The 27,056-nt window shown below is 34.3% G+C and overlaps 1 protein-coding gene across 2 annotated transcripts in view; it reads left to right on the top strand.

Moving 5' to 3' along the window:
- Positions 1 to 27,056, top strand: part of LOC119637553 — a 77,938-nt gene that overhangs the window by 38,295 nt on the left and 12,587 nt on the right. The window contains exons 3-4 of one of the 2 annotated variants that reach the window (XM_038033638.1): positions 36 to 541; positions 7,521 to 7,700. In XM_038033638.1, the coding sequence (XP_037889566.1) occupies positions 74 to 541; positions 7,521 to 7,700 (648 nt within the window). In that variant the 5' untranslated portion in view covers positions 36 to 73. The remainder of the gene's footprint in view (positions 1 to 35; positions 542 to 7,520; positions 7,701 to 27,056) is intronic. The other variant, XM_038033639.1, reaches the window with a different exon arrangement.

Genomic DNA, 27,056 nt, shown 5'->3' on the forward strand with positions numbered 1-27,056 from the left:
ATAAACATAACTTTTTAAATTTACGATAATTTCAGATATTTCACCATACGTTTGCGTGTCGAAAAGCTCCGCTATGACACAAGAAGCAATGCAGCCACAGCATTACTCACAACATGATAATGGTGTTCATGTCGCTGTTAGTACCATCAATTTAGCCGATATTGAGGCCAAATTAAGAGATGCACCCGATAAGTATCTCTATTATATAGCAGAGTTTTTGGCTGGTCATATTAACGAAACGAAAGATATTGTTGCTCAGTTTAATGGTCCAATACTAAAGGCTAGCATTCAATCGATTTTTTGGATATTCCTCTTACAATATGCAATATTGGCCATGTTGGGTATTGGTATGAATGTTGCCATTATTGGTTGTTGTTTGTATCACCGTTTTTATCGGGACGTGACACAAGTATTTTTAATGAATTTGGCGTTATGCCACTTCGTACAGTGTGCTGTCGTGTTGCCCATCACGCTGATGGTGATGATAATACAAAATTGGATTTTTGGGCAATTTTTATGCTTCTTTTTGCCCATGCTTCAGGTAGGTTTAGCAGTACCTATAATTAAAAAGATTTTTTTAAACATTGATCAAAATTAAATTAAAATTCGACATAATATATAATGTGTAATATATGATATATAATGTGTATAATATATTTAATACACAATGTGTAATTTATAAAATATAGCTCATAATACATCCTATGATATATAACGTATATACCATGTATGAGTCTGAATTTTGGTAATTCATTTCCATCTCGATATCGACTTTCGTTTTGCATATATATTATATATATAAAAGCATCTAACGAACCGTCATAAAAGTTTTAGTGTTGTCTTTAACTTGCCGAGACTAACAACTTGTTTATATTTTTATATGCTTATTCTGCCTTGTAATCGCTTTTAAATATCTTCACATAAACTTTCACATATTTACAGCAGCATATAAAACCACGTTATCAAGTTTTATATTTTTGTTTTGTGCGAGCATGACGTTATTGCTGATACAACACATTGCTCGGATGAGAAACAAAGAATTTTTTTTATTGCGTTAAAGGGCATAAAATTGTTAACCGTTTTACAAATTCTGTTCAATTTATGAACACAATGTATAAAAACGCAACGAAGGAAGAAATAATTTTATTGCTTGGTTTTCTGTAAGCTAGTATCACTGTTTTCTGTATAAGATACATTGACTTATAAGTATGTGTAGTTTTACAATCTTTTGAAAGAATAAAATTAGATTTCTTCTTATCTGTAGTAAACCGTTTTAACTTCAACTTCTTAGGTTACAAACTAAAAAGCAATGACTCCGAATGATTTATCGCGTAACGCATTATTATTATCATTATTATTATTATGAGTGCATTTTGCATTATGTACGACACAACGCACAAAATCGGTTGTAAGCATAGTTTATGTTTTCATTAAACCGAAATCACATGGTTCGAAGAACTTATCGTATGACTAGCATTTGTTTATATGTGCGCCAATGAAGTGCAGAGTTAATAAACCAAAACAAATTCTTTACCAAAAGATTTCTTAAAGTCAAAAACAAAAGAAATAGAAACTGATTTTTTCACAGCACAAGACAATTCCGACTAGTAGTATTGTTAAGTCAGTATCTAATAACTATTAATCCATGTTTGTATTTCACATTTTGTATGTCATATTTTATATTTTAGATTCGTTTACTTCTGGTCCACTGTACATGTCTGTTCCTTTTTCTTCTCTCTGAAAGCGGTGTAAATATCGTCATAAGCAGACTGTTTTGTTGTTCTTGTGTTTTTTTTTTAGCTCTGAGAAAAAAGAATAAATAGATGCAAAGACCACTAATGACAAGACGGTCTAATATCCTATTCACAAATTAAAGTAGGGGATTATTGTGTTCTTTCTGTGTTACTGTTATCTATAACAGTAGTAATGCTGGTAATTAGCAGCAATTTGACAGCTTGCTCTTTCATTGCCATTATTTGTGTAATAGTTTCTTGATTAGATGACACATTCTCTGGAACGTTTGCCAACCAGAATTCTATAATATTCTGTGCTTTGGAATACGTATACGTGCTGTGGTATACATATAAATGTGTATGTATGAAAAAAGTGCAAACAACACGTATATATGTAGCAAACATAATTCGTTTTGTTTTCATCGTTTATTTTGAAGAATTCTAAACTTTGTGTTCTTCAAATAAATCAATAAATTTTAATGAAAATTTTCATATCAAGAAGTATGACGAAGTTTTTTTTATACTATGATTAAAAAAAGATGTTGTAGGAATTCATCTTTATCTAGCATAAAAACTTAATATCATTTATATATTTATTAATTTCACTTGTTTACACATATATTTGACTTTATTTTGTCCAATCTTTCATATCACAAATGTGTTATTGTATACGGCGCCTATTCAAATCATTTTATTATTTTACTGTTTATATATCGGAACTATGGTCCACAATATCTTTAAATTATTTATAATGTAGTACCCAAAGAATAATTATAATCCAATCACAACAGTTAAATAAATGAATATACTCTCAAAATCTTGAAAACTAGTCCTTAATACTTAAAAGCTTATGCAAATAAAGTTATTTTTTTAATCTACCGATTAGTATGCTGTAAATCGGCATGGTGCCGGGCCAAGAATTTCAAGTTTTAGCGATTAACTCGACAAACATAAAATTTGTATGCTGTTTGGTTTTTCCGTATGTACACGCTTATATGTATACCATAGCAAATGTTCACTTACAAACATAAAATTGCATATGCTTTTGCACTGCAAAAGTTCGACAGAATGTCACATTTTATCGAGAAACTATGAACAGACTAACTATTATTTGTTCACACAAATGATGGGAATGAAAGGGCAAGCTGAGAATGTTATTACTACTATTGATAACAGAAGCGCAGAAGGTGCGTAATAATTCGCTACTTGGAGTTTTGAACAAAATGTTGGATCTTGTCATTTAATTCTCTCTGGTATTTGCCTTAAAAAAAAATGCATCCAGAGAAAACACTCAACTAGCAGCATCTAGTTACGTACTTTCATACAGACGCTTATGCGCAAAAGTGTTTTGCTTTCTCAATTTTTCTGTCGTTTTAGTTTGTAGTCTTAAGAGCGACTCAATTTACTGTACAAGCTGAAGTTGAAGACTAAATATCTCGCGTATTCTTATTTTGGTTTTTCCCGATTTATCCTGCCCAAAGAAAATCTTTCTGCAGTGCGTGATTTTATTTTCCAAACCTTAAATATTAATTTGAAACTGCCGACGAGAAACACACTTCTGATTGAACACACAATAGCTAGTAACGTAATATGTACTATTAATTAATTAGCATTCATTAATACCAAGACGCTTTTTGGTCTATAAAGAAACATTTGAGAGACTTAAGGAGATGAATAGCGTTAATTACACTAGTCACGATAATGGGAATGGTATGGAAGCGTTATTGTCGTTGTCGTAAATACAAAAAGCGATTCTGTGTAAAGTTTTTGTAGGATAACCGAAATGGCGATGGCTTATTTTTAATCGCCTTGACCATACATATTAGAAGGACGACCGGCAATTTAGAGTTCATACGAATTCCGTAGTATTTAAACTTCTTCTAAATTTTATAAACGGGAATTAATATAAATTTTCCTGTACGCCAACTATGTTTGTCAGGAGCCATGTGTTATAATTTTACTTCAGCACATCGTATACCCTGTACTCTTTACAGATATATGGATCAGAGAAAGTGCCAGATGTCAGTCAACTTTAAAAGAGGAGAAACCGTAGTGCGAACCATCATTCAGGAGACAGCGCAACTTCGCAATTTAGTCTTATAAATTTAACGGAAACTTTGAACCCATGAGTTTATATAAACGAAATGAAAATATGAATTGTCTTTCATAATAAGGAGCAAAATTAGAACTTCAGTTACAATAAAAAAGCTTGAAGAATTCATTGTAGGTTTCAAATCCACTTTATGATTTGGATATACTTGTATATATGTGATATCCGAGTTTAAGGATGTAACTTGCTAATGACTGAGCAAAAGATCTTTCGAATTGATAGCTATTCTCTTGTGCTTTCTTTTCGTACTTGCATTTACCCTTTTCAGTCTTTCGTTTTGAAGAGACAGATATCCTTTCAAAACTATTTGAGGTGCTTTACTACTCAGTAATGAGAAGTCAATTCTGCCAACGGTTCCATGTTCAAGCTTGTTCCAGTCCTACAAAAAAAAGAAAATGTTTACAAACACAATGTTTGTACGCATATCATATTTATTAATTTCGCGCTACGAAATCTCTTAACTACATAGTGTTATAGATTTTCCATTTGATGCTATCAGGAGAGCAAGCATTGCCCAAAGCCGTGTTCCTATTGTAGTCCCTGGTAAACCGGTCTTTCAATACAAAACTAGAATTCAACTATTTTTTCCTTTGTTTATCGTATTTGCTGGATATGCTTATTTGTGTTCTGGTTTGTTTCTCGTAACAGTTTATTCTGAAAACCTGATAGACCGACAATTAAATTTAATTTTATTTTATTCCATTAACTGAATTTAACTTAATATCAGTCAATTAATGCAATCTAATTGAATTTTTTCCTCTTTCTTTAAAATTTCAACAAAAAGTCGCATCAATGCATTACACTTTGCTAGCTCTATGCTCAACTATAGGTCTCGCTTGTTTTTTAGGACACAATTGATTATCGCCAAGAAGCTAATCGAGGACCATTTTCGCCAGCTTCGCAATACTTTCCAATACCTAGCTTCAAATTATCCATTTCAATGCTTAATAACGGAGCGAGGCGTAAAAAATGCGAGCCAAATTGATGTTTACTTGTTTTGTATAAACAAACTGCATATGATAAACAATAACAAGCATGCAATATGAAAGGAATAGAAAATTATGTACAATTTTACAAATGAAAAAAGTAATAAAGTCAAATCCAGAGTCAAATTCAAAATTTAGTTCAAATTTGTACGTTTTTTATTGCAAAAAATGTTTGTTATTGTACGTTATATATTATTATATTATCTGATGCAGATTTTCCGTAAAAATGAATATTAACAGTTCTGTTATAGTGATTAATTCATATAAATGATGTTTCCTTCATCACTTTATTAAACTTTCCTTGTTACAATTAAAAAGAAGATCCAGTTTATAAAAAATTTTACTACCAGTTGTTATTTAATTTTTATGTAAATTTTTTAAATACATTTTTAAGATTGTTGTGTTTATAAATTTCGTGCCAGCAATGCTCTAACTTATTCATTCAAGTGCCTCAGCCGTGGTGAATCCACACAACCATCAACATCATTATCTTCGAAGGCCCCCTAGAATCCTGGTGAATTCAAATGATCTCTTTCCGCTTTGCATAGGATGCAACTGTTGTGAATCGTCGTACAAACGATTTTGCGATTCTTGCCAACTCCTTTGGGCTGTAGGAGCTATTTCGCTCTTACTTTAGAATACGCCAAAGACCTAGAGAATTGTTCAAAAACTATAGGTAGAGTTTTGAAATAACTAAAAACCGTAGTACTAACCTCTATACACACCATCGCACCTTTGCTTTGGAAACTTGTAACTTGTGCATAAATCACATACATACAACAATATATCATAAATTTATACGTCGTTTGTACAAATTAGAAAAAATTTACTGACTCGTTTTAAGGTACCGCTAGTGTCGGAAGCGTCCCGCAAAGCCTCTCTCGTCCGTGTCATGGTGATCCTTTCTTCTGTACGGTGGTGGTCATTGTTCCCCTATTCAATAAACAAGCATAAAAGCAAGTTACGATGCGTTGTGCTGGAAGTGGCTAACGGTGCTTAATTTACCTCAATATTTAAAAATAAATTTTACTTTTACCAAATTTTTTTTTTTCTTCACAATTCACATCTAATTTGGAACACACTTTATTTTGTTTGTTTTCAATTTGTTTAAGTTTTTAAGTTAATAATTCATTTCCTAACAGCTGTTTATCTTTTACAGTGTTTTTTCGGCAAATGCAACTCTAAAGGAGGGATCTGTGGTAACTTTGCTTGGTTTACTTTAAATACGAATGCAAATTTAATCTCAACAACAGCAATTTTATTGTCACCAGATTTAACGTAACCGAAAGGGTTCATTCTTGCCTACACGATTGATTTCTCTTGACGATGGTCACCCAATTCATTGTTGTCTGTTTACATGATTACCGCCCGGTTATTATTGTCTGTCGCTTAATGCTTCCCTTTTCCTCTTCTGTTAGCTAGTCCCGTCTTCTTTAAACGTAAAAGTAATTCTTTTCCATAATATCATTCTAGGGCGATCGTTGTATTTCCTCCTTCCCTCATTATTGCTAGGTAAATCGTCTACTCCCTTATTTGACTTACAAAGAGCTTATATATTTACATACTTATATATACAAAGCTCTTTTTCTCTGAAAGCACTGCTTTTGAATTTCGACTTTAATGTTATAGTGACAGCTAATGCTTGGTTCACACTATTGTTCAAGAGAGCACCTATTAAAAGTAGACAAAATGAAAAGACAAAAAGATGTGTGGGACGCTCACTTTCAGCGTTCAACCAGCTCGCATTTAACTGCTGCTCCTGCTTTAATATTTTAACGTGCCAAGTAAGGAGCAAATATTGAAAAGACACTCCTAAGTAATATCAGCAGTTGAGGATAAGTTGGTTGGGGTTGGTAAATAAATATGGTAAAACGTGCAGTGAAACGTTCCGTTATTCTTTTTGAACAAATTCATGCATCTCGGGTTTTGCTTTCAAATGGCCAGCAGGAAACCGTAGATATGACGGGTAGACCTTGGCAACGATACCGTGTCTCCCTCTAGTTAGTTAGTGGAACATATTCCTTTTAAAAAGCGGCTGATAGAAGACATTGTTGTGGTTGTGACAGTCTCTATGGAATCCGATGGAAGGAGCACCCCACCATATTTCCTGAACTAACTAGCTTAGCAAGATATACGTCGTCAATTGTGGGGGTTTCCATATATGGCGACAAGAAAAACAATAGCCAGAATATCAGACTTTAAGTTGCGCTTCGATGTAGTTCGGAGGATGATAAATTTTGTTTCAACTTTTCATTACAGTTCTTCAGCCAAGAAAAAGCAAATGAAACTTGTGCGGATTTAAGAACTCAGAATATTAAATTTTTAACGTGTCGCGGAGCAGATTTTATTAAGTCCGTCATATTCCTTCTCTTTTTCTTCCCTTTTTGTCATATATGGCCAGATATTCTAGACAGACTTTTAAAGTTTTACGAAGATGTATATATCGAAGAAGTCTCACCTTTTCCCCCTTTCCCTGTTATTTTTGTTGGTGGATCTGCAACTTAATGACTAGTTTGCATGAATCCAAAACGTTTTCCACAATCCTCTTTTAAGAAATATGTGGTCCCCCTCTTTCCCTTTGCTGTATTATAGCTCCTCGATTTAGAATATACAATATAGTTCCTTTATGCATCATTAAATTGCAAGTTGTCTGTCCCGTTCTTTTTTATTATGCTTTCATTTATTTTTCAGGATATACCACTGCATGTGGCCATAATAACGCACATACTTATTGCCTGGGATCGTATGCGTTGGCTCAGTGATCCAATCAAATGTCGTTTTCCAGCTTTTGTGTGCTCCTGTGCGACGTGGTTAACGGGAATGATAATTGCATTGCCATATCCCATCTATACCATTTATCTGGAAATGGGGGTAAGCTTGAAAAACATATCGGCTGGTATAGATATGCTAGTATAGATATTTACATGGATATTTATGTAAAATATCCATACCTAAGTCTTCTGCAACTAATAGTAATTTTTATCTTAATTTAAAATTATTATTGCTGCCTTCGAAAAACAAGAGTATAGTCAATTTGTAGTGAAACATTTAACATCTGGAGATCATTTGAAATATATTTTTGCCATCAATGATTAATACGAGATTTTTACTTGATTTAGCCATATCTCTTCACGTGACCTTTACATGGTCTCTCCATTTATATGTGCGCTTATGTCCAAATTAGCCGATTCGAGTGTTAGCATTCCTTTATTAATTTCTGTTTGTCTGTCCGTCTTTATATCCGATTATCTGATGAAGAATTTATCTATCCTTTTGTTTATTCTTCTCTTCTGACTATTTTATTATCTTTCCATTTTACTCCTTATCTAACTGTTCTGCTGGAATTATATACCTTTAACAAGTATTGGCAGCTGTTTCCTTAGTTGATGTCTCTGACAGGTTTAATTCGAGGAAGATATAAGTTTTTTACCTTCTGTTTTACTGAAACCGACAGTAAATAGGTAAGCCGTTGATCGTAAAAATAAAACAATCTTAAAAAAAAAAGGAACTGAATGTAAAGAGTGTAGCACACCTTCCGAAAATTTTCAATATCAGTCTCATGCGAGAATATGCTCGATGTGTGTTATGACAAATTAATAAAACTTGAAGCTTAGAATTGAAAATTCTCAATTTTCAATATATTCTCCCCATTAGTTGACACCTTTTGAAGAGTAAGCACTCTTTTACAAAGTATTAATTATTAGCTAACGTAGCTTTCGGCATTGAAAATCGTGCTTTTAGTGTTGGAAAGTACACTATTGTTCAACCTCCTTTATAGGAGGGAAGAGAGAGAGGAAACCATTGGATCTTATATAAGGCTAAAATGGCAAATGGCTATTTGATAGTTTGCATTTGTAAAAAATCAATTATTTGCGCCTGCGTTTCGGAATTCGCGTCGCCGGGGTAAAAAATAATTTGGAAATGTGCGCAGTTTTATCTTATATCTTCTTCACTTCTGACTTTTGATACTTAGATCTTCCCAAAAATTCACGTTTGTTATTTTTTTCGAAGTAGTTCGAGTACCAACGACCTTTGTTGGTTTCAGTTCTTATTGTAAAGTTTTTACTGTCTATTACACTTTAATGTTTAGCTCATGTTTAGACCTTGCAGCCATCACGAAAGGAGTTCGTTTTATTACATTGCTGTTTGCCAACTCAACAACAAATGTTGGATGCACTAACAAGTTACCTCTACATACATTCTGTAAAGCAAAAGAATTTTATTTTTTCATTTAGATTGGGCTGCGCAAGTTTTATACCACCTTGCCAGTTACTTATCTATTAGCAGAAATATATATGTTTCTTCAAAAGGGGAATAAGCATGAGAGAGGAGAATATTAGGACACGCTTGAGATAGTTGACGATCAAATATATGTCCTAAAAATTTTATAAGTAAGTAATATCTGCAAATATTTAATAATGTCTGTTTGTTTATCTGTTGTACAAATTAATAAAGATCTCAAGATTTGTATAGGAAATTAAGACTTCCTCCATTTATTAGGTGCTCAATTCCAAAACCTAAATGTAAAACTTCTCAAGCACAAACCCGCAGCTCTCAGCCACAATTGACTCAAGAGTCAAGATCAAGTGTAATAATAGATGAGATAAAACCAGCATCCAACATATTTACAATGATTAAAAACTGAAAGTACTCGGCAAAATTAAAAAATTTTAAATATCGTTGTTACTCATAATTTATAAAAAAATTTGCTGATAATGTTTGAATTAATTTGGCTTAATATTATCCTTGAGGTCCAAAACCACTACTGCTTGCTCTACAGTGAAGGCTTTTAATTTTTTTCTAGAATTTAGTCCAGACGAAAAATTATTGCGCTATGATTTGACCTATGCAGATTCTGCCCATATTAAAGGGAAAGTTATTGAAGTCAATTAAGGTAATGTCCCACTATTGTACTTTGTACTCTACTAAGTTGTAAGATGGAACAAACGTAGCTGTCTCCACTGCATATATCTATATATCCATATAGTATCATACTATTATGGGACGACGTCGATACAATTAATCAAGCAAAAAATTCGTGGTGGTTTTTTGCAAATAATACAATACATTTTTCTTATAATCTAAACAAAATTTACTAAGCCAGAGATATGCCACATGGATTGAGAACGTTTTGCCATTTATTAAATAAATTCCCTTAGGCATCACTATAGAATTTTTCAGATTTTTAGGAGTCAGACTGAACTGAATTATTTTTACAGGCATCTTGGACTTCTTAGCCTCTTAACAAACGGTAGTAGAAGGAGACAAGGTCCAGACTGTGCGGTAGATGAGCCTAACTGATTGGCTAGGTTAAAACAGGCTAAACAAAATCTGGGTATTTGTTTTTTTTCGCACACTATCACAGGATAGTATAGGTACACAGATACCTATTTTTATTTTAAAGACACTCCACAGCAATTTACATATTTCCACAAAAAATGTAATGTGAAGGATCACCCCCTAGGCTGCAATGGTATTATAATGTAGGAAAATTTATTTACAACTCATTGATTAATACAAGATTTTGAGTTAAGAGCTAATAGCTGTGCAATCATCTGCATAGTTGAAATGAAAAGCTTAAACGCGCTACACGCTGTCTCCTTTACCCTTTACTTTGGTATATTCACTAGACGTTGATTCTCCATAAGTTTTCTCGGTATGGGGACTCTATTTTGTTAGATAATGGTATCGATGAACATCACTTTCAATCAACAATAGCGTTCTACTGAAGTAAGCTTGCTTTAATAGATTTATTATTGTTATTATGAACACTATTTGAACAATCGAAAATCAATTTATTTGAACATACGATGAAATAATTACAGGTCTTGCATTTTACAATGGATTTGTACCTTATGTCGCATTTCCTGTTGTACTGCGGTTTCTTTTATATCAGCAAACCTAAGTAAACAAGTGCACTTATTTGTCAACTTTTGTCTAGTAAATGAATATAACTTTGGAATTTTTTAAAATTAGTTTTCGAAAAGATCTTATGTCTGTATATACGGTAACGTAGTTTTTAGATAGTTTAGGGTTACGCTCGTTTCAAGATCTATACAGCTATTGCGTTTATACGTAAGTCCGCTATAAAAATCGAATAGATTCCACACACAGAATGTCTGAAACAATTGATCAATCAATATTGAGGCTACGCCAGATTTTGGTAGCCGGTATATATTATTATTATTATAATTATTATAATTTTAGACTAATGAAATAAATTCTCAGAATAAAAGAAAAAGACATTGAACACTAGCACTAGCAACAGACTATCGGCTCTAATTTATAAAAGTACATTAGATATTGACCCTAATTGTTTTAATAAAGTAATATATTGGATTGATATTCTGTTCTGTAGCTGATTTAGGGTTTATCGTTCTAAATGCAATACTTTTAGCCAAGGTAAAATTACACAGTCACAGAGAATGTGTTTTATAGTGAGCGGCCAACGCGATTTCTCGAAAATATTTGGATTTTGATTTTCTCAACATGTGTTGGGTATAAAGGCGGAGTTCTTTGAGGGTTAATAAAAGAGTAGTGCTGGTGATGGTATTGTAGATTTTCTTCTGTAATTTTCTCTTTAACTTTTCTTGCGATGCACCTTTGAAGTTCCAAGAATATTTTGAGCCGTCTGTGTAAAAAACATTCCAACCAGTACTCTCCAATACTTGGGTTTTTTCAGCTATTAGATTCCTGAAGACGTAATTTGGAGTATTTTCTTTCTTGTGCATAGACAGCGAGATGTCAAAAGAGCAGTCTTTCAAAATCCATGGAGGTTTAACACCAAAAGAGCGGATAATTTTTAGGGGAATATTCAATTCCTTTGCGACGTACGAACAATAGTCAATTGCAAATGGTGACTTTGGAATTTTCTTCGCAATAATAATCTTTTTCACGTCATCACCGAGAATAGATTTGTTTGAATTAAGAAGCTTGGGAACTATTTTAGCTTTTAACTCATACAGTCTATTTTCTAAAGTTGGGAGACCAGTTTCAATTATAATATTATTATTAATGGGCGTCGTCCGAAAAGCATAACAACTTGCTCTGACGGCTTGGTGATAGACGGGTTTAAGGATGTGGATATTTGATTTGCAGCTATTGCCATAAATTATCTTGCTTAACACAATCATTTTGGTAAGATAAGCAATAGTGTTAATATGCGCATGGCTTCTCCAAGCAACGTATTGTATGAAATTCACCCTTGTTAAAATAGAAATCTGGTAAGCCATTTATATGCATCAGTAGATTTCCTGCATCGCAAATCTGCTTTCGACAAACGTGCATTTTTTTAGATTTTTGTATGGAAATTTTAGCCCTGACGAGTTTGCCCATGCGGAGATCTCTCGTCTAATAGATTCGAGGATGTTGATTGCTTTCGTATTGTCTTTTTCTTTTGTAAAAATGTATACATCGTCCGCGTAGAGACAATGTTCCACTCTTGGTACACGGCAAAGAATTTTGCTAATTTCGTTGAAGGCGAACTGGAAAAGCATTACAGAGAGGGGAGATCCTTGCGGAATGCCGTTCATTAGCGGAAAGGAATCAGACAGATGATTGTTGATTCTAACTTTGAACCGCCGATGCGACATGAATGATTTGATGTAGTTGAAGAGTTTGGGTCCAACATTCCGTGATTTCAAGAGTCTTAAAATAACACTAGGACTAACTCTGTTAAATGCTTCTTCGAAATCAATTGAGAGAATTGTTACGTGATTTCGTTTGGAAATTGCTTTGCTTGTGAAATAATCAATATGTAACAGAGCGTCGATGCACCCTCTAGCCCGCTTGAAACCAACTTGTTGCTTTGTTATTATGTTCTTGGACTCAAGAAACCAAGATAATCTAGATGCCATAATATTTTCCAATACCTTTGAGAGGCAAGATAAAAAAGAGATTAAGCGATAATCCGATGCGATGGAGACATTTTTAGATTTTGGAATTGGAACAACTGCTGCCAGTTTCCACATGTAGGGTATATGGCCAGTAAAAAAAACCGTATTATATAGGTCCAGCAATTACTTTTTACTTGAATTAGACAGCGCACTGATCATTTGGTATGAGATGCGGTCTAGACCAGGTGTCTTCCCCTTCGATTTGGAGAGACAACTTTCACGTTCTAGGGTAGATATGCAATTTTGCAGGAAGGTGGCACATCTGTCAATGAAATTTGAAAGAGTAATTGGAGTCCTTTTATTTTCGATGAAAGCATTGGAAAAGTTGCTGTCAGAGGAGTACTCGCACCACATTCGTCCAAAATAATTAGAAATATCATGTGCGTCAGTTAAAGTTCCATTGGGAGTGCAGATGGCAGAAATTTCGTTCAGGTTTCAAGTCACATTGAGTGTGTTGATTTTGTTCCAGACAACTTTCGTTAATGTATTTCTGTGAATTCCTCTCGAAAAAAGTTCGAAACTAAGTGTCTTTGATTTTCGTAATTCCTTCCTGAATAGAGCATTGGCCTTTTTGTATAATAACAAATGATAGCTCGTTTAAAAGAGCTGTTGGATTGAGGAATAGAAAGATGAGCAGCCGTGCGAATCGCTTTAGTCATAATAGCAGCATCATGGTTGCAGTTCCCGTTAAATGACTGTGAATTCAGAAATGACTCGGCCTGTTTGGAGTAACTGATCCAATCCGCTTTATCTGGGAGAAATTGGGCCTGTTTTGCTGGAGTAACAGAGGACTTTGAAAGCTTAAGATCGATTATGATTGGAAAGTGATCATTATTATGTAGATCATCAGAAATAGACCAGTAAACCAAAGGAAGAAGAGACGGGGAGCAACATGTTAAATCAATATTAGAAAAGGTGTGATGAGTTGAAAAGTGCGTTGGTGTTCCATCAATTAAAATGCAGAGATTGCTTTAAATGAAGGCCTTTTCTAAAGCAGTATCACGGCTCCCTGTTGAGCCCCAGATGGTATTCCACCAATTAAAGTCGCCCGGCATAATTAATGGGGGGGCAAGCACAGAGAATAAGTTATAGATTTCTTACTGAGAAAACGATTGCGAAGATGGGATATAGAGCGAAAGCACGGTAAACTTTATGTTTAAGATTATTTGTATAGCTACGGCTTATATATATGAGCTTAAATTTATGCATTTGTGATGTATACTTGATTTTATAAAAACACCAACTCCTTCTTTGGAATATAAATTGATCAGCATTTGGGCGGAATAGAATTAAAAGAGCTTCTACAATGGGTCTCTTGGAGCGATATAAAGGTTGGATTAAAATCACTTATGAGTGTGCGGAGTTTACCAGATTTATTAATAATTCGTGACATGGAAATGGAGCGGTACGTGAGTTATGTTGACATGTCAGCGACTCCGTCGAAAATGTCGCTATAGGAGTTTTGCGTGAATAATTTATTCTTGCCAGCAGAATAATCTGTATTTAGGTGGTTGCGTATATTTGAAGTGGAACGAGTGGGCGCACGTAAATAATTTGAAATTGAAAGTTGATTAACGGATGAAAGGTTGGATTCATTACAGCTTACAATTTGTTGACTAGGGCTGAGAGCTGATGATTCTGGGGAATTTAGTTTATTAGGGTTTACGATACGTGTAGTTGTTTTAATTTTATAAATATTTGGTGTTGTTTTGATTTTTTTAACATTATTTTTGGCGGGTGATGTATCTGGTTTCGATATATGATTTTTGGCTGATGGCAGAACAGATTTGACATTCGAAAGTGTTGGAGTTAAAGGCTTATTGGGCTCAATTTGCGAGGCGACAGGAGCATAGGTATTATTTTTATGAATTTTTTGGGTTCCAGTTGGATATATTTCCATGCACTTGCGGCGCGATTCTCCCATGCTACACAGCAATTTTTTATTTTGATTTTTTAAATTTCATCCATTTGTATATAACGTGGACATTGTTTGTCTAACGCCGAGTGCTGATCATTGCAATTTATACAGCAACTACGCGTACGTACAGCTTTTAGCATGTGGAAGAAGACCACAGTTAGCACAAGATAAAGTACTGTTCCACTTTTATGCCATATGACCAAGGCTATAGCAATTTTTGTATCTCATGGTATTTGGAACGTAGAGATCCACTTTACATTTATACCAAGCCACATCAACTGTTTTCGATGATCGATAGCAATCACAGGTCACAATTATCCTTCCTATAGGAGCGCGAGTTTTTCGATCGTCATTTAATTTGGTGAATTTATAAACTTCAGTCACGCCTTGATGGCCCATTTCGCTAATTATTTCGTCTTCCGATACATCTTTTAAGCATGGGCCATAAATTACGCCTTTAACTGAGTTAAATTTGTCATGATTGGACATAAGTTTGCCAGTGATTTTGAAATAAAGAGGTTGTCCGTCGCGCGCGAGTTTCCAGCGAAGACAAGTAAATTACTATCGCATAGAATCGAGTTTGTGCCTATATACGTTGTATCTAGGGCTTTTTTTAGAGGGAGTTTTTTAAAAACTGATTTGGGAAAATGTCATTCTAGCATCCATTGAGGAAATAACCACATATTTTTTGTAAATTGGAATGATTGTACTGATCGGTAATATCGGAAAGTCCGAATTTTTAAATTTTTCCCCTGCGGTGATATCTCCGTTAATAGATGAAACCAATTTGAGTTTTTATCTGATGGCCCCGGGGGCTATTATGCCTTTTTGTTGTTAGTTTATTATTTACTAATTTAGGAAAAAACCACTCACTGAAGAATTATTGGGAACTACTGAATAATGGAAAATCTCATTTGGCAATTGTCTTAAATTTTTTTTTTATAGGGAAAACAAAAGCACACATGGTATCCGCGGTAATCACTTTAGCTAAAACACTGAAAATATGCGAGCCAAATACACAAAAAGACCGAAACAATCGAATCGCAGACGAAAAGAAAACCCGCACCACTCAAAACACAAGTCAACTACGAATGCCGGTATATAATACGTATAGTACGTTTTTGAAATATTCATATAAATATTAGCTGCCACGAATTGCAAGATACTCAGTATCTATTGAACACACATGCAGGAGGAACGTGAATTGGGAGAGATATCTATAAGAATTAATATTCAAGTCCACCAATATTATATATGGAATGCATTACTGGAAAACTCGCATACTCAGTTACAGTGAAAATTTGAGCACAGTGCATTTTGTGATGCTTTTTCTTTTAATAAAAGTTTTAGTTTATTGGGTAATTTTTTACAATAGAAAAATTAGTTGAATAAAGGGTTCGCCTTTATGGTTCAAACAAAATTTCGCATCGTTCCAAATGACGCAGAGCAACTGAAATGAATCGTACATGTACATGAATTATAGAAACTTATGAATTATATAAAACTTTCGAAGAGGTCGCAGGAATGGTAGTTAATTTTATTCTTTTTGATAAGGTACAAATAACAAAATCGTCAATGAAATTAAGGACGTGATCCTCAAAAATGGCCCTAGGGATCTTTGAGACTTATTTCAAGAGGAGAACATATTTCTTAACTCCGTTCACTGCATAGATTGAGAGCTTTACCGCACGAATCCATGGAATATGCACAAAAAGTTAGATCAAACGCTGACATAATTGCACTATCAATCATGAAGATTACTTTTAAGGACGTTGAAATAAATTTATTGAACCAACTGCTTTTGATATCTCCCATTCTTCATTCTGCATACTAATTGACCGAAAAATCTATTCACTGTTATATGCTCTTTTCAGATTTGTTTTTAGAATAATTTATTATTCCTGCATAGTCCATTATTGCGGTAAACATCATAAAAATTTGAACGTATAGCTTAATAAAGAATTTTATTGTTATTATCGTAAAAGGCCATATACAATTATAATATACTCGGCACGCATTTAACTTTCTTTGTTTATAAATTAAGAAACTCTGTATTGCAAAAAGTATTATCTCTGCCATATGTTTCATGGCTATCGTAACCATCTCTGTTCGCAATGGAATGGATTTAGTTACATTCATCCGCTTGTCATTTTATATCTATTAATATCTCTATTTGTTCCTTGGAATAATTAATCCTAGTCTGCAATTTTACATATAAGGTCCATCTTAATGTCAAACCCCCAATAAAGAATAAAAATACCATGAAACATATGCCCCACTCGGTAAATCCGAACGTAGTCTTAGTCATATTCCCGACTGACGTCGAATTCCGCGTCATTTTACCTTTCGTTAAAATTGGAATATAAATCGGAGATTTGGTAAATATATTTTTAATTGTAGATTAAGTTTCTAACTGACTTTCTCCGGTCTCAAATGCGCCCATAAGCAGTTAAAAAACAAAAAATTTTAATCGGAATATATTCGAGCTATCTCAGTTGTTAATCTAAAGTATGCAAGTATTTAACAAGATAACACCCTCAACAAGAAATTGGCAGGTGCAAAGATAAAAAAAAAAAATTGCAAATGGTGGTAAGTATAAAACTTTTGCATCGAGTCTTATCTAACTTTTCTATTTTTTTCTTCTTTATTTCAATGAAAGCACTAACTCGCTCCTGATCGATAAAAAAATAGAAAACAAGTATGAGAATAGTATTTGGCTGTGGTCCAAACGTCTATACAAATAAATTTGATCTTCGAAGAAATCTAAAAAGTGAAAGTTCCATACTCTATAATATTTAGTGGACGTGGTTGATTTTTTTAGTGTTGTATCCCAATTTTTTTGCTTTTGAGAGCAGAGACCCATTTGACCCATCTTCAGGAACTTCCAATTTCGTTGCTAAATTTAAAGCCAATATCTTAATTTTTGCGACCTGTATTGTAAACGTTTTGGCAAAGAGAATGCACCCTAATGTTTTGGGAGTGAGTATAAAAATGACAATTATGAATAGGTTTTTAGGAATGAATAAATAATAAAAGGCACTTGTCAAGAGCTAGAAAAAATTATTCACACAACAAACAAAAAAAAATCTATTCATTCAACAATTGTCGTGACATGTAGAAGGGAAAAAAAGCAACAGCTTCTTGCTCAAAAAAGTGAACAAGAAGCAATATAATTCATCTCAAAAACACTCAAAAACTTCAATAGAAATATGAGTAGTAAAGCGAAAATCTTTAAAAATATTTATATACACATATACATGCATTGGTGTTCATGTACACTTGTAAACGAAATGTCTAGAGACAGCGATAAAAGGGTACTTGAAGAAACATTGAATAATAAAAATATTTAATAATACATTATTACGACCAATTTTTTTTTAAATAGTTAACTGATAAATATTCACCGGGTGAAGGACGCTTGTTTAGAATTATGATTTTTTACTTTCACAATAGCAGTAACACTATGAATGATGTATGAACAAGTTATAAATTTTCTTATGTATTTATACCAATAATATATGAAAACGTGTATATTAATTTAATTGTATATTAACGAAGTAAAACTGATTTAAGCGATCTTCTCCTTGCAAATAATCTTTGAATGAACTTTAATGAAAGTTATTAATTTATATTCAAAATCAACAAAAATACGAAGATTGTTAGAGATAGCTCTGCATTGTAAACATATGGTCACACTTTGTCATTAAACAAGGCAAACAGCAAGATATTTTTAATTAGTGAATTGCGTAAATTATTGGAGCTCAGGGCGTAATCGAGAAAATTGAAAAAAATTCGTTGTTTGATGCGTTCAATCGTTGTTAATATTAGTATAAGGCACGTTAGTTTGAGAAAATTGTTAATAAATATTGATGATATGCAACCATTTAGACCAAACGCCTGAGCCAACACTTGTCATAGAATGACTAACAAAAACCTACAATTATTATAAACATGTCGCAAAGCGATATAGAATCCATACATTAAATGAATGGATCTTCGTTCAATTTTGCTTTCAAATATCTTACAAAGAGTTCTTAGTTATCTTTATCTGTATGGTCGATATAGAAATACAAGGATGCGATTGTTTGGTACGAAGTATTGCTAGTGGAAGTAATCGACATGACAAAAAAGAAAAGAACATTGAAGAATAATTTCGTTATTTCTCAACAATCTCCTCTTAGTTTGACGCTCTTTTTCCTCCAATATTAAATAATGTCGATAACAAAAGATTGTCTTTAAGCCTGGAATTAGAAACTAATTCCGTTGTTAGGGGGCATTAAAAAGCAGTTCGAAATTTATCCCTTCCATTTTGGCTAACACGATAATTTTGGTGAACTTGTGCTTTAGCTTGCTGAAACAACACTTTTCTGGTTTCAGCACTTAAGCGTTGCAATAAGTTGTTACTCGTATAATATTTACCGCTTATTATTTTTCCTGCTTGAGAATAATTAAAGAAAATAATCTTTCCCGCAAACTGATGTCATCACAATGCAAGCGGATGGAACTATCTTTGCCTTTTTTTGTCCCACAGTCCTACGACCGTCCATTATCTTAATTCTTTGTGGAACATCGTTGAACACTCAATTGACACACTTTCTTGACGCTATTTCCGTGACGTCGTGACAAACAGGATAACCATTTTGCGCAACCTCTAATGTTCAACATTTCGATCAATAAGCGATGCGCAACATGATTTGGAACGCCTACGATGTCAGTTAATTCACATACTTTCATTCAAGAGTCGTCCAATTCCATTTGCGATAATTTTTTCACAATTTCTAGTAAAGTCATCTCATATTGTATACGACTGCATTGTTCTGCTTTGTAGCTTGTATGACCCTTACGCCATTCATTTGTTTTTTATTGTGATAAGCGAAAGAGCTCCAGAGTAAGACCTTGCTCTCTTTTGCTTTTTATTGGATCTTTAGAGATTTTTGGGGTTGAAAGTGCCGTTTTCTTATCGATGGCAAATTGTTCCCATGTTTACCATTCTACGTGTAGCCTTCATTATTGATAGTTGTCAGGCAACAATGTCGGCTCAAGTTTTAAATTTAAACTTCGTCAGATTAGTACTTGAGATGAATGTGATTATATTCAAGCAAGTAGTTTAGTCCTTTTTTAAATTCTTCTTTTACAAACAAATTTGATTCATTTACTTTCTTGTATCACTACGTCCTAACAAAAAATGTCTGTGCATTTCTTGCGCATATTATGGGTACAAAAGGATGGACTGGCCCATTGAACCAATTTCTAGATCACCGCCATTTCTAGACCCGCTGTCTTCCCATTTTGGGTTTTACACTCCCAATCTTTCTAATTAGGGGTTCGTCATTACCCAAAGGAAAAGCGGATTTCTTTTAGTATTCTCGCGTTTTCTTGTTCAAATTATAATTTGTTTATTTTTCTCCTTTTACGTCTTCGCATAAAATTTTCACCTATTAATTTTAACCGGGTTTAAGCAGGAATTAAGTGCATTTACCGTCAAGCTAGAACAACAGATCTAAACTTAAAAACATATGTACTAAATTGCCGTTGTCTGTCCAGGTTTCTGTAATTTTGAAAGTTTTAACAGCACATAAACAGATTAATAGACCATGGACAGATCAAATTAAAATCAAATCGGCCTGAATAACCGAGTAGGCAAGAATCTCGACTAGCAACTTAATGGTCGTGGATTCAAATCTCAAGTACGGTAGAGTATTTAATAAAGCCGAAAGCCTTAGATGCTAGTGTTTTAAGGCTTTAGTCTTTGAATTTATTCTCTAGCTAAATTTATAATAATAATAATAATAATTTAACACCACACAAGATATATATTATATTTGGATTGAACATTTGGATGAATTTGGGAAATGAACGTTGTAAGGTAACGCTTTTTATTTATTTATTTTATTTATTTATTTATTTTAATTCTACTTATACATGAAACTCAACTAAACAAATAATAGCTGGGTTCAATTGGCACTTAAAGCAAAATTTATATTAATTAACAATAAAACTTAGTATAGGTACAATAAAACAAATAAGAAGGAGAAAAAAGAAAAAAAGCATGTACACAACCAGCATAGAGCCACACTTACAACCGGTGCAGGACTAAATTGCAAATGAACCCCTATGCCATCGCAAACATGCGTACGCCTGGCAACCGATAATATTTAACAACAATTCATTTTCGAATTGTAACGACTTCTAAGAATAAAAGCTAGTTTAAGTACGACATAGGTAAATCACGCGTATTAAGCAATGTTGCTTTAATGGACTTTAAAGAGTCCGATAATGAGAATAAGTGATAGACGTCATTTAGATTCTTGCAAACGACTCTGAGCGGATTAAACAGCTCATAATTAAATTTACATTGACTAACCTTAACCCAGATAAAGTGCCTAGAGAAGCGGTTGGGGGCATTAAAGCTTATTTCACCAAGTAATGAAGGCGAGTCAATAGCACCATTTATTACATTAATTAGAAAGGAAACGCCAAGAACAAACCTACGTTTCTCAATAGACGGTAGGGACAGCAGAAGCAACCTATTTTCATACGGAGGAAGAGAAGCAATCGGATCCCAACCCAAATTTCTCAGGGCAAACAGCAAGAATTGCTTTTGAACAGATTCAATTGAATCTACGTAGCACCTATATGAAGAAGACCACACAAAAGAGGCATACTCAAGTATGGGTCTAAACAAACACATGTACAGCCTTTTGGTAATGTAGGAATCATCAAGCTCTTTGGACCACCTTTTTATAAAACCAAGCGCGGACCTAGGTTTGCTTATCGAGAGCTCAATATGCAAGTTGAAACGTAACCTATGGTCGAATAGAACGCCTAAATCTGTGATCGAATCGACGTCGTTCAACTTATGCGAATCTATGAAATACTAAGTAATGAATGACTTTCTTCTTGAGAAAGAAAGCTTCTTACACTTGAACAAACAAAATTATCCAAATCACCTTGAAGCTGATGTGATTGCGATTCAACAGAGAAGGAAGCAAAAAGTTTCACATCATCAGCATACATTAAGATCTGGCTGCAATTAACCACCGATGGAAGATCGTTAATGTATAAACTAAATAAAATGGGACCTTGAGGTACGCCAGACATAACGGGGAATTCATCCGAGGTGATTAAGTTAAACAGAACCCTGAAGGATCTATTGTGCAGATGGGAAAACCAGAGGCTTGGAGTTTAAAGATAAGTAAGTTATGGTTAACCATATCAAACGCTTCGCTTAAATCAGTGTATATAACATCTGTGCGAGAGCCACTAGAAAAAGCCTTGAAAACATGATAAGTAAACTCTAACAAGTTGGTGACTGTAGATCGCCCTTTCCGAAAGCCGTGCTGGTGCGGAGAAATATACGGATTAACGGCAAAGGCCACATGCTGAGTCACAATACGCTCGAACAACTTGGGCAAGACACTTAACTTGGTTAGGCCTCTGTAGTTCTCAACAAGTTGTCAACTTCCACTTTTGTGGATAGGAATAAGGAAACTACTCTTCCAACACGAAGGGAAAACACCTAAATTCAAGGACAGGTTAAAAATCTTTGAGATCACATCATATAATTCGACAGCGCAAGATTTAAGTACCTATGATGGAATTCCATCAGGTCCAGGCGCACAACTGTATTTTAGAGAACTCAACCCTTTGAAAACCTCATCTTGCGAAATAATCAAGTTAGGATTTGAAACCGAGTTATTTATAGGATATGGATAGTTCGCTGATATATCGAAATTAGCAATCGAAAAGTTTCGTCGGAAATACTTAGCAAACAGATTTGAGATTTCAAAATCATCCGAGGAATCAGAGCCATTAAAAGAAACATGAGAGGGATATGTGGAAATTTTTCTTTTAGACTTAACAAATTTAAAAAAGCATTTAGGATTAGCAAACAGAGAGGATTTAATGAACTGAAGGTATCTGCAGTAATAATGGTGGTTGAGGAAGTTAAATCTATGTCTCGCCACCGAGTAAGCGACATGGTCGAGCGCAGAGCCACTTTTCGAATATTTTTTGAATAGCGTGTTTTTTTTTTTCTGTTCTTGTAATATTTAATTGTCTTATTAAACCACGGGGGACACCTGATTCGAGGTCGGCACTGCTTGATCGGAACAGATGTAGGAATAGCTACATTTAATGTATTGTAGAACGATGGCAATAAGCTCTCAATACTTCCGGTTGAGAAATCAAGCGTCAAATGTGAAAGACGATGTTTTAGCAATACAATATTGATGTTATGAAAATCAAAATATTTATTTAAGAAAGTTTGATTTGGCACATTAAGGCATTTCAACAAACCATCATTCATATGATGAAAGGAAATGCATATTGATGGATGATAAGGATCCTCAGGTAAACTAAAAGGTGGACAACGATTTACGTAAATCTCGGGAAAATTGGCAAAGCAGAGATCAAGCAGTCTACCATTGCAATCAGGGTTACGATTATATTGAACCAAATTATGATCAAATAATTCGTTAAAGAACACAACAGCTCTATCAGACGTTGAAGTAGGAATCAAACAGCCAGAATTATCACTGTCACACCAAGTGGATTTAGGCAAATTGAAGTCTCCCAATACAACTACCAAATCGGTGGGTTTCGACTGCTCGGCCACTTCACAAATGAGGACAGCCTTTTTCTTGTAAATGGAGATATCAGAATTTGGGGGAATATAGGAGCAGGTTATAAATAGATGTTTATCAGGCATATTCGCACGAATAGCGATAAATTCAACGTCAGGAGAAGTGGGAAATTCAATTAAATTGGACGGGACTGACGCAGATATGGCAATTAATACACCACCACCAATGCGATTCACTCGATCATTTCTAAAGACTTGGAAAGAATTGTGAAAAAGTTCCGACGAATGAAGATCGGGTTTTAGCCAAGTTTCAGTGAAGGCTAAACAGAAAAATTCGGTGCGCACTGAATTTAGGAAGGTAAGACAAATTTTTGAATTAAGGCCACTAACATTTTGATAAATGAGAGATAATGGGCCTGAAGAAACATTTAGTTTTTTGAAGGCGACAAGACCATTGCTTTGGTATTACGGAGACGATCTCCAGGGATAAATTCCTTAATTAAGGATCTTACTGGCCACAGTGGTTTGTTTAACAACATATCACTGTTTTCAGTCGGAACTAGTAGTTTAAAAGAAGAGATTGCCCTAGATTGAGAAGGAGCCATTTTGAAAATGCTAACGCGCTTTAAGTTGACTGATGGGACTTTCGCCGCCAGATAACCTTTTATGTTATCCACCGATGTTTCAGGTGCCAGTCTTGACACAAATGTTGCTTTTCTAGGAGGAACTGCCGTCAAGCACATGTCATTATTTGGAACAGGAGGGGGGTTCACGGTAGGAGAGTTTCGAGTTGGGGAAAATATAGATGGGGTTATCGCCTTTGTACCGGCAGCTTGTGAGTCTTGCCCAGTCTGGTGACCTGCATTCACACGCGAACAGCCAGGAGGAGAGGATGATTTATTTTTCTCTTCATTACTTTTAGGCGATGGCGCTTGATTAGAGTGAGTAGCGGCTCTGGGCGGAGATATCCTTGCCACATCAGCGTAGCTTAAAACGGAAGGATTTGCCGGCTTGTTTGTAACTATTTTGTTACCAACCGACTCAACAATATCGGAAACATTAACGTTCATTTTAGAGTTAGAGGGAGCGGTAACTTATACCAACGAATCAGATTTAGAGGAACTCAGAGGTGACGTCCCACAAGCCACGCTACGAGTAGTTATTTTTCTGGCTTGGGTAGAAAGTGGGTGCTCAATAAAACGACACTCATCAAACCTAAACTTAATTAGCTCAAACTTCTCCCACAGAGAGCCGAGATTTCTACTCAATGCCGAGAAACCATTTCGCGTCCTCGAGAAAAGTTTGTAAAAATCAATGTCCCGCTGCCTACAGTCCGGACATGACCATCTTAAGCCTTTAGAAGGGTCAGCGACTGCGTCAGCAGCACGGCCGAGAATACCGGCACACTTGCCATGAACAAAAGCGCTCGCAGAGCCAACAAGGATCGAATCTGTCCGATTCCGGGCTTGTTTTTGCGCGACATGGTGTATATAAGCACTCCTTGTCAAGTCAACAAAAAGAAAGAAGTCAATTATTAGGACAAAAAAGAACAAATTCAAAAGAATCCACAACACTAAATTTATCTACAAATTTAAGAAATTTAGGAAAACTTCTCCGTTACGTTGTCACTGTAACAAGAAAGCAAAAGGACAAGAAAAAGCAAAACCAAACTGGAATCACGAAAAAAAGAGAGAATAAATCTCAGAAAAATGATCTCTTAAATTACACGTAAAATCTACACTACTGAAACAACGGTAAATAAGCCAAGAGAAAAGCTATTAAGACCAAAGGAAGAAAATAAAAAAGAAAACAACTCAAAAGAAAAAACCAGAAAAGACTCAAAGGAGATTTACTATTGCGAGCACAAGTGCTAATCGAAAGAACCAAAATGAAAATCATAAAAATTTAATATAATTAATGTAATTCTTTCACTTTTACACCTTTAATACTTTTATATAATTACAAATATCTAGCTTTAAACGCGTATAAAACAATAAGAAAAATTTAAGCAATAGAACAATCAAAAGCGTACGATCTCGCGCGGGTCAATTGCCAGACTGAAGAAATTTTTGCGCAGGATTTACGATTAAGTCTAATAGTCGTTTTATGTAGGACAATTTTGTATAATAGTCTATAAGAATCGTGGTGAGAGTTCTCTAAATTATCGTATTGCCAAGTTAGTTTTAACTAATCGAACAGTTGTGATTCATAACAAAAACAATAATATTAATGGGGCGAACACAACATAACAATTGCAATGAGCTGTAAATCGTAGTAGACGCCACAATATTTTTAAGCGCTACGAATGACAAGTCCAAAAAAGTAGTTTTAGCTTTATGCATCAGGTTATGAAATTTGATTAAATTGACACTAAACAGCTTACGCTTAGTAATTATGCTCGATCACGAAGCCATGATACCAAGAGGCTTCTTATCGAATGTTGTAATTTAGGTATGATATCGGCAATGCATGATCACTGAGAAGAGTTGATTTTATAACATGCGTTATATTGAGTCACATATAGATATTTGATTGTGAACACTGCTTAAAAGGCAATTTCTTACCTTTTGGCATTAAGTTGAGCTAAGTAGTGGAACTTAATGGATTGTCCATTAAGTTGAGCTAAGTAGTGGAACTTAATGGATTGTCGAGCTAAGTTCACTATTAGCAATCGTGAATAGGTTCGCTTCGAATGTGTATGCAATATTTTAGATGATTCACTTGTATATGAGGTACAGCTAATAGATAGCACATATAGAATTGAGCCAAACTGGTTCCCTTGAGAAACCCCTGATTTAACCACAAATTCATTTAAATAGAAGATGTTAAAGAACAATGCCCTCTTCAACAAAATTTATTAAAGAGGTATGAGCTGATCCATTTCACTAGGATTGAGTGGAAGCTTAAAGATTGCAGTTTAAAAATCAGGAAATTATAGTCTCTTAGGTCGAAAGCCTTATTAAAGTCAGCGATGGCCTAAGAGTTGAACGATTTTGTGGCATAAGTAATGCGTGAAATAATAATTTATGAACGCCCAATTTTGCTATACCTTCTATTTCCCTTTGGCATGAGGAAGCTACTTTTCCAACAAAATGGAAATAGTCCCACTTTTAGAGAAAGGTTAAAGATCGATGTTATTGCGTTACAGAATTTATCTACGCATGCCTTATAAGTAAAAGGTGGAATGCCGTTCGTACTTGGGATGCAACTATGTTTCACTTCTCTTAAGCTATGCGGAACTTCGTCTTCTGAAATGACGATCTTCAGAATCATGATAATACTTTTAATTTTATACGCATAAATTACGTTAGAGTGATTGTCTTCAACACTACAGTTACATTGAAAAAATTCTGCAAACAGATTCAAAATTTCTTGATCCCCAGGCGTGTCATATCCATCGTATAATTTGAACGCGGAAAACAAGAAGTTTTCTTTTTTGAATTAACGAATTTATAAAAATATTTTGGTTTTGGTCTAAATGAGTGAAAAGATTGTATTATGCTGCTAAACTACATTGCAATACATTTGTTCTAATATTTTGTCAATGAGTATTTATAAATTTATATGAAGTAATTTTTAGACTCTGAGATTAAGGTTTTTTCCCAAGTTAAAAAAAAGAAAAGCATCAGAACAAAGCTACAACTTGAATCAAGAGCATAAACTTTAAAAGACAAGAAAAATAGAATTGGCGGCCTTATTGGAAGTCAATAAAATCGAAGAGATAAATGTTTTGTGAAAAAATAAGTAACGCAATGATGACCAATATTTATTTGTGTTAACCAAGGAAAATAAAAAGATGCAATTGAGTGCGTATGTGAAAATTCCCAAAA

The sequence above is a fragment of the Glossina fuscipes genome, unplaced genomic scaffold, assembly GCF_014805625.2.
Source record: "Glossina fuscipes isolate IAEA_lab_2018 unplaced genomic scaffold, Yale_Gfus_2 60, whole genome shotgun sequence".
Lineage (NCBI taxonomy): Eukaryota > Metazoa > Arthropoda > Insecta > Diptera > Glossinidae > Glossina > Glossina fuscipes.